Source organism: Crocodylus siamensis, chromosome 1, assembly GCF_052110815.1.
Source record: "Crocodylus siamensis isolate JL-2025a chromosome 1, ASM5211081v1, whole genome shotgun sequence".
Classification (NCBI taxonomy): Eukaryota; Metazoa; Chordata; order Crocodylia; family Crocodylidae; genus Crocodylus; species Crocodylus siamensis.
The window spans coordinates 249,230,498-249,240,135 of NC_143395.1; the positions used below are offsets into that span (position 1 = coordinate 249,230,498).

The 9,638-nt window shown below is 44.2% G+C and overlaps 1 protein-coding gene across 1 annotated transcript in view; it reads left to right on the forward strand.

Moving 5' to 3' along the window:
- Positions 1-8,318: 8,318 nt before the first annotated feature.
- NCAM2 (neural cell adhesion molecule 2) overlaps positions 8,319-9,638 on the forward strand; it is a 535,968-nt gene continuing 534,648 nt past the window's right edge. The window contains exon 1 of the mRNA XM_090060216.1: positions 8,319-8,604. Within this exon, the coding sequence (XP_089916342.1) occupies positions 8,550-8,604 (55 nt within the window). The 5' untranslated portion in view covers positions 8,319-8,549. The remainder of the gene's footprint in view (positions 8,605-9,638) is intronic.

The window sequence follows — 9,638 nt, forward strand, 5'->3', positions numbered from 1 at the left end:
CGTTGAGTGGGGACTGCCTGTAGCTCCCAGTGTTGGTGTCGGCAGCAGCAAGCGGGGACCTCCTGCAGATGCCACTGGCTGCATTGGCAGTGAGGGGGGAGAGTGGGTGGCAAGTGGCAACCACCCACAGAAGCTGGTGGTGGCTTCAGCGGCAGCCAATCTCAGCGGGGGCACGCGCTCTCCCATGCTCCCCTTACATATCACCTATGGCTTTGTTCTTGGTTTGTATCACATTTTTATAGACTTGATTATTAAAAGAAGCATAGGCTTTTCATAGTAATTCTGAGAATGCATCCCACAGCCACAGAATTGTTGCTGAGAAAGGCTTGTGTCCCCCTTATCCTGGTTTTGTTCTTAAAGTTAATTGTTTCTTTAGGACAGTGGCAAAGAGCAGTCATAGGAAGTCATAAGGTATCTGAAGTAATGCAAAAGTTATAAGTTATTTCAAGTAATGTAAGGTACCATGCATACTATGGTTGCAACAATAATATGCTCTCAAGAAAGTTATAAAAAAGATAGTCCTAGGCTACAGAAACTGAAATTTAAAACATTGAATGGAGGGCTTTGAATTTTTGTCCAAAACCTTGAATATTTACTCTATCCAGTAGAAAGTAAAAACAAACAAATAAACAAAAGTGGAATACCACAGCAATGTAGTTGAGGAATAAGCAAGCAGCTGACCCTGAATCACTTGGAACCTTTTATAGTTGGGGATTTAATTCCTGTGTTTATCAACCAAGCCTGGAGTTCACAAATACATGGATAAACTCATTCTGAGGGCTGAATTTGACAAGTGGAGAGAGAAATTAATACCTAACAGTAGTTGTGAAACAGCAGCAAGGATTTTTATGCATTCTTTTATTGGACCAACTGTATAGCCCTTCATGGTCTGGGAAAGAAACAGAAACAGGATAAATTAAACAACGGAAAACATTTTTTAAATCTGCATATACATGAAAACATTCACTTAAAGGAATGGAGGATGGATATTAAGTAAGAGCAATGACAGGTTATCAGGAGATTCCTAAAACAAGGAAAATACAGTTAAATAACCTAATTATTTTGCTTAGGGTGTCCCAACTCCTCAGTGCTTGGGGTGACCTTTCCATGGGGGCTGTGTGAACTCCCTAGGTTCCCCCAACCCAGCACAGTTTAGTACCACAGTTCCTTTCCCTCCACCCCTACCATACGGGGCTCCTGTTGGCAAGTATCCAGTAAGATTATAGTAGCTGGGAAAGTATGTATTTCTTTAGCCGTAATTATTTGAGTGACTCTGCTCCTGAAGAATCATGTGCAGTCGCATACAAACTGAACATTACCTCCTTTTGGTTCTGAGCCATGTTTCTACATTTGACTAAGTAAAGTAATTTTTTGCCATATAAATAAGGCTTATTGATTCTTTTGTGAGTGTTGCGTTTTGTATTGTAACCAAATTAATGGTGTACTTCAAAAACTCTCAGTATTGCTACATATTCAGTAACTATCTTTAACTGGACCAAGATTATTTTATCCTCCATATGGTGGACTTCATCTTCTCTAGCAGGAGCAAGACAGGCAAGTGGTCTCCTTATCAGCAGCTAGGTCATCTTTGTATGCATCTAAATCCAGATCATTGAGGTTTCTATGTCTGAAAAGGGGAGCTCTTTATTTAAGGACACTTTAAATATAGGGAAAAACAATGTTTTTATTTTAAGTGACTGTTACCCATAAAAATTTAATCTAAATTACTGCAATTTTAGGTCTTTTTGAAAATCTTTGTAAGTTGTTAAGAACCTCAAACATCATAGTAGTGCAAACATTTATGAAACTATCTTTTGTTTATTGTGCATCGTTTCCTTACCACTATAATGCTGTTGTTCACTGTTGCATAATTTATCTTAGTACAGCTTTAATTGTGTTTTCAATGTTCATAAGAAAGCATTTGGAATAATTACTCACTTTGAAGATCAGCAGTTCGGTTCCTGAGCATCTCAGAAAATTAGTCAAAATTTTTGAAGAAGGCAATTGCCTACAAAGACAAAGTACTTTTTTTTTTTTTCTTTTTTAAGTTTACTTCATTCTCATTTAGTGAAGCATTAGGAAAGTTTCTTTGGACATGCTGACTTGTTAACCATTTTCCCCCTCTTTACCATTATAGAAATGCTATCCTGTCTGTTGGAATCCTTGTCAACAATGATCATGTGTTCTTCAAAGGCACGTTTTTAAAGGTGCTTCATGAAAATTTCAGGGTGTAGAAGACATCTACAGAAAACCAGATCGTTTTTTCATGAGGTAGAATGTGACATGAAACCTCATATTTCAATATCAATTTATACAAGAACATTACTAACATAATGTAAGGGATTTTTTATTTATTTATACTTCCATTTAATGTTTTTTATCAAATATCAATAGTTAAAATACATATCTCAACATAACATCCAGACAACAACAAAACTGCATGAAGATCTTTACAAAGAAGGTCTCTGTCTCAAAAAACTTAAAAATAAAGGGACAGGTACTCAGCTGATATTGTGTGTCTGCTAGTTTTGGTAGATTTCACAGTTTATAACATATACTTGTCTCTGGGCCCCGGTCTGACTTTTTTTTTTTTCAGGGCTGGAAGGGACCTTGGAAGATCATCGAGTCCAGCCCCCCCACCTGAAGGGCAGGAAGTCAGCTGGGGTCATAGGATCCCAGCAAGATACACATCCAATTTGCTCTTGAAGGTGTTCAATGTAGGTGTCTGAACCACCTCTGACGGCAGGCTGTTCCAGACCTTGGGGGCTTGGACAGGAAAGAAATTCTTCCTTATGTCCAGCCTGAAACAGTTTTGCATCCTTACATCCTTATATATGCTGACTAGTAGCTTTACCAACAGTCTCATTGAAGTTAATGGTACTTAAGGACAAATGGTAAGGATGGGTAAGATTGGTAAACTTAAACTCAAGATACTTTTCCCATATTTTCCTTGCTGACTTGATAATGAAGCATCTAGCAGATTACTTAAAATTGTGAATGATAAGCATAATAATCAAACTTGAGGTATACTGATTTTCCTTGTTGCTTTAGAACAGTGGTATTAAACTCACTGAGGCCTCAGCCTGGACCTCAACCACGAGGCTTCTCATGAGCTAGAGCTGGGGTACGGGGTCACTGCAGAGGCAGAAATTTCACGTGCAGGGAGGGGGGCAGTGGGTCCAGACTTGATTAAGGGCCTCGGGAGGTGCAACTGTCACCACCAGCCATGGTCAGTAGGGCCAACAGGCCCCAAATTCTGCTGCAGATCATACCCTCTAACTTCTGGTGGTTTGCCACTAGCCCAGCAGGCCAGATAGACAGGCTCCCCAGTCTGGATCCACCCCATTGGCATTGTGTTTGACATTCCTGCTTTTGAACATTTCAAACAAGAAATATTTAATTGTGCTGTAAACCAGACTTATCCGACAAGATGTAAAGTATATGTTGAATAGTGGTTACACCTAAATGATGACACAGTTTTTTGCTTTCCAGACCTTTTCTCATTAATTCTTTGTGGTGGCTGGTGGTATGCATTTTACATACTGTTGACCCAACAACATCAATTTCTTCATGTGTCAGATTAGAGCTGCAGTAGCTGATAACAGTTTCATATTTGGTCATTTGGTCATTGTGGTTGCATTGCTGCCCTTCTTTTAAATATTTGGTTATAATGATGAATACATTCCTTTTCTAACTATGCACTTATCCAACAATTTGGATCTTTGGTTTCCAAACAAGATATGGTCATTACAGTCCCAAATGAAGCTATGTCAGTATGTATCATTCTCCTGGAAGAAAAGCATTTTTTATTTAAGGAATGACAGATACTGCAGGTGTTTTTTGGTGTTGAACTGGGATTTTTCAGTGCTTTGAAATCCATGTTTTCTGTTCATTTCATGTGCTGCCATGGCCGCCCGTCACCACATAAGTAGGGATGTAGAAGGAATAATCAATTTTGATATTTCTTTCTAGTCTATATTTGTAAGTTCTAAGAGTGATTATTCTGTCACATTTTACACTCGATTGAAGATCTTTCTTCAGTTATAGAAAATGGCTTTCCCTAATCCCTATACCTCTTGGATGGTCAGTATTTAAGCTACTCTCCACTGCTTCAGGCAATTGTATTTTAGTAAAAGGGTCAGAGAAAACAGGTCATACTTAGAAATAATGCCAGTTAAATGGAAAAAGAACAGTAAACTCTTTCACACTGCCCATACCACATCACTGATCAAACTCCTCCCCACAATATGAACCTTGCTTCTTTTGAGTTTATATTCTAAGTAGGAAAATTCAGGTTCTGATTTTTCTTTAAATTTAGATCATTTGTGCTCATGGACCTCCTACTTCCTCTTGGAGTATTTTTTTCATTACTGTAAAACTTAGTAAATAGTTACTATGAATATATTAGTGAGAACCAACCTTTTGTTTGGCTGCAGCGTTCCCCGTTTCCTCCTGATCTGCTGTTTGCTGCTCACAGACGCTGCCCATGACATTTGTGGCACACATGCTGCAGGTTGGTCACTCCTGTTATATATTTGATTTTTCTGATTTCTTAAATTTACTGAACATTAAGATGATGAGCTCTGTATTTAATGTCTCTGGTATCTTACTCTAATCAATTTCTTTAAATGAATTGTAAGGAAGTTAAGGTACATGCATATGTAACCATTGGCTTGGTGGCTTTTAATTCTTTTTATTGCTGTTTTTCTTCCCTCCTAACAACTGAAGTTTTGTTATGCATCAAGGTGCTGTTGGATGATAATGTTTCAAAATGATATCAATCCCAAAGCTAAAACTAATATGGCAATGACATCCAGTGTATTCCATGTAAAGGGTTTCTTGGCTTGTGCAGTAATGTTTTTATTTCCCTTTCTTGTAAATTTTCACTAGTGAATTAGTTCATTATCTTCCCATCTTATTTTATCACCATTGTCTATTTTTGTAGCTGCACACTAAGACTAACAGAGAGAGCATCCTTGAAGGCACCTAAATGTGTATGTAGTATGCCCTGAAGTTGTTTTCTCCTTCAGGGCCTATATCACTGTTCCAATCACTGGGAATCTTTTCTTTGACATCAATGAATCTGAGCCTTGGTCCTAACCTAAAAGGCTTTGCTGAAGCTTTCATGTGTCACTTTGCCACTCTCTCTGCTGTTATATATAAAGATGCTTGTTTAAGTATGGAGCAGCCTTGGAAAACCACCACCTCTGACTTATATTGTAAAAAAATAAACCATCTGGCCTGGCTTCCATGGGATGGTTTGAAGAGGGATGATCCAGGAGAAGATTATCCAGGAGCACATCTGGGAAGGACCGGCAGTGGGGATGATGCTCAGGGGCAACTAGCATGGGTTCATTAGAGGTGGGTCCTGTCAGACCAACCTGATTGCCTTCTACAATCAGGCCACAAAATCATTGGACGCAGGTGTCGCGGTGGATGTAGTCTTTCTGGACTTCAGGAAGGCCTTTGACACTGTCTCCCACCCGCTTCTCATTAAAAAGCTAGGTGATTGTGGTATTGATGCCTACACAGTCAAATGAGTCACAAATTGGCTGGAGGGCCGCACTCAGAGAGTGGTGGTAGATGGGTCATATTGGGCCTGGAAGGATGTGGGCAGTGGGGTCCCCCTGAACTTGGTCCTCAGGCCCGCACTGTTTAATCTCTTTATTAGCGAGTTGGATGAGGGGGTGAAAAGCACTCTGTTCACATTCGCTGATGGCACCAGATCTGGGGAGAGGTGGGCACGCTAGAAGGGAGGGACAGGATACAGCTGGATCTTGACAGGTTACAGGGGTGGGCAAATGAGAATAGGATGGGATTCAATACTGACAAGAGCAGGGTACTGCACTTGGGCAGTAGGAACCAGCAGCATACCTATAGGTGGGGAACTCCCTTCTTGAAAGCACAGTGGCAGAAAGGGATCTTGGAGTCATTATCGATTCCAAGATGAACATGGGCTGCGAATGTGAAGACGTGGTCAGTAAGGCCAACCATACCTTATCATACATCCACAGATACATCACGAGCAGGTACAAAGAGGCGATCCTCCCCCTCTATGCGACACAGGTCAGGCCACAGTTAAGAGTACTGCATCCAGTTCTGGGCGCCACACTTTAGGAGAGATGTGGCCAGTGTCAAGATGGTACAGAGGAGGGCCATTGCATGATCCGAGGACAGCAGGGCAGACCCTCTGAGGAGAGGCTATGGGACCTGAAGCTGTTCAGCCTTCACAAGAGAAGACTGAGAAGGGACTTGGTGGCCATCTACAGACTTACCGGGGGGGCCAGCGGGGAATGGGAGAGACCCTGTTCACCTGTGCACCTCCCAGAGTAACAAGGAATAATGGCCATAAGTTGTTTGAGAGTAGTTTCAGGCTGGACATTAGAAGACACTATTTCACTGTCAGGGTGGCTAGGATCTGGAACCAATTTCCAAGGGAAGTGATGCTGGCTCTTACCTTGGGGGTCTTTAAGAGGAGGCTTGACGATTACCTAGCTGGGGTCATATGAGCTCAGTATTCTCTCCTGCCCAGGGCAGGGGGTCGGACTTGATGATCTACTTAGGTCCCTTCTGACCCTACATCTGTGAATCCATGATCCTGCCTGGACTAGGAACAGTGTTTCTTAACATGTGGGTGGCGACCCAAAAGTGGAGGGCAAGAAGATATGAAAGGCTTGCGAAAAAACTTCATAAATGTATCACTGAACTTTAAAAATGGATTCTCCTTTAAAGGCAAAAAATGTGGGAAACCATGGCTTTTCCCTTGCAGACTGGAAGAGTTCCAGCTTGCAAAGGGCTACTTGGGGCCCCACACACTCACCCTCTGCCCCAGAATGTGGGGCTAGGGCCTTGGGGTAGGGGGGAAGTGGGTTGGGCGTGAGAGGCACTGGGTCAGAACTGGCCATTGATGTTTACAAATGAGTCCTTGTACAAAAAATGTTGAGAGCAACTGGATTAGATGACCTCTGGAGGTCCCTTCCAGTCCTACTTTTCTATGATTCTATGTGCCCTCCTTCCCCCCCCCCATTAGGATTATCTGAATACATTTCTAAGATACCATCCACTGAGGGTTAGCCATACATATCTTGCTTAGCTCAGCAAGTTTGCGCTAATGATATCATCTCCCTTTCCTACACATCAGGATTCTTAGGACCGTCTCAGCAAGTGTCAAGTGAGGGTACTCTCATGTTATCTCATTACTGAATGTCTGCGGACTGATTTCCCCCTCAGTAAAAGGACCTGGAAGAAGAAACGACGGGAAACATTACAAGGGCACCATGCAGAAATAACACCCGAGTCTTTTGCCAGGGGCACAGAACAAGCTCCTTGTCACCACACATCTGCTTTTGCTGTCTCCTGGTGCATGTGGAACAGGTGGGAAGGTGACAAGTTTATTGCTGAAGCATCTCAGACCCAGGAGGACTTGAGGGGGCGGGAAAGAGATTATCTCACTTCTTCAAAAGTCAGGCTGCTTAATAAAAAATTATCCAGGTCCTGTTGTAGGGAGTGGGGATAAAAATCTCTTGGGGCAGGGAAGAGATGATTGCACCTCTTCAAAAGTCAGGCTGGTTAATAAAAAACATCCCCTCTTCTGGTGTGTGTATGGGGGGAGATAAAAGTCTCTTTTGGGGGGGGAAGAGACTTCTTCAAAAGTCAGGTTGGTTAATAAGAAAAAAATCATGTCCTCTTGCAGGGGAGGAATAAACCTATTTTCAGAGGTGGGGAGATTATTTCATTTCTTCAAAAGTCAGGCTGGTTAATAACAAAAAATCAGGTCCTTTTTTGGGGGGATAAAACTATTTTTGTGGGGGAAGAGATTATTTCACCTCTTCAAAAGTTAGGCTGGTTAATAAAACAAAAATCCAGGTCCTCTTGCAGGAGGGAATAAAAACCTTTTTTGGGGGGGAGGGTAAGAGATTATTTCACCTCTTCAAAAGTCAGGCTGGTTAATAAAAAATAATTCAGGTCCTCTTCTGGGGTGGGAGGAATAAAAAAAATGTCTTCATGGGGGAGATAAATACCTCTTCTTGCGGGGGGACGGATAATACATCCCTCCCAGCTCCCGCAAGGTCCTCCGGCACCAGCCCGGCGGGATGAGGTCTTAGATTAGGGTGGCAAAACAGAGATTCCCCTTCCCTTTCCGTTTCTGATACATAACCAGGTCCAAAGAAGCAGTGCCCCCTTATGCATGCATGCATGCGCGCGCGCACACACACACACGCGAGCCCCCCAGGCGCACAGGGCAGGGGTCTGGCCCGTGTCCCCTCGCGGGGCGCAGCCCCCCGCAGCCCTTCGCAACAGCAGCGGCGGAGGAATCCCGCCCCGCGCTCCCCCGCAGCAGCCGGGTGCTGCGGCCTCGTGCGAGTGCTCTCGCGGAAGGATACCCGCTCGCCGCCGCCTCCGCTGCCGCCTTGATATAGTGCGGCGCGGGCGGCGCGGCCGCACTTGGCGAGCGGCGCTCGCGGCTGGGGCAGGCGGGCGGCGAAGCGGGTTGCCCGGCGTTCGGCCACCGCCAACTTGGGAAGTGTCCGCCCGGGCGAGCTCCCACCATGAGCCGCCTCCTGCCTCTCTGCCTGCTCGGATTGCTCCTGGGCGGCGGGCAAGGTAGGAGCGCGGCTGCGTCCCCGCCGGGCTCTGGGGCATCTTCGCGCCGCCTCCTGCTCCGCGGCGGCAAGGGGCACGCGGGCCGGGGCGTCGGGGTCGGCAACGCCGCGCTCCGGGGCAGGGGGCCAGCCCGGGGGACGGGCAGCAGGAGCGACCCGTCAAACTTCGTGCCTTGTCTGCTTTGGATCCGCCGGAGGAAGCCCCTGGTGCGGGGAGGGGAGAGCAGGGGTGGAGAGAGGTGCGGACCAGCTACCTGGGGGCTGGAGAGAGTGATGCGTAGGGGCAGGTGGAGAGAGATCTCTATCGGTCTATCTGGAGAGAGATCGGTATCGATTGATGTATTTCTCGTTCTCCTCTCTTCTTTCCCATTCCAGGGGCTTTCTGTGCCTTGGAGAGAGAGAGAGAGAGAGAGAGAGAGAGAGAGAGAGAGAGAGAGAGAGAGAGAGAGTGTGTGTGTGTGTGTGTGTGTGTGTGTGTGTGTACACACATCTATATAAACTGCAAGATGCTAAGTGCACTTAGCTCCTTTGCATGGGTTATTGTCTTTTTTTCTTTGGCTTTTTTTAAAAATGTGTGTGCATGGGTGGGTGTGTGTGTATACACACGTACACGTACATGCACATTGACATATATATACACATATACACACATGCACACAGACATACACACGTGTATACACACAGATTGGAACGTACTAAGTGCACTTAGCTGGTTTGCATGGGTAATCATTTTTTTCTTTGGATTTTTTTATGGGTGTGTAAACACGTATACATGCATACATACACATGTATTCATGTAGACATACATGTATACACACAGTGTAGACTGGAAGATGCTAGGTACACTCAGCTGCTTTGCATAGTCATATTTTTTCTTTGGATTTCTGTGTGTGTGTATACACATACATGCACATGTGTACATACACGCACATGCACATGTAGACTGGAAGATGCTAAGTGCACTTAGCTGCTTTGCATGGGCTATCATTTAAAAAAAATATTTAAAATAAATGTAGTGTGGGAGTGTGCGTGTGA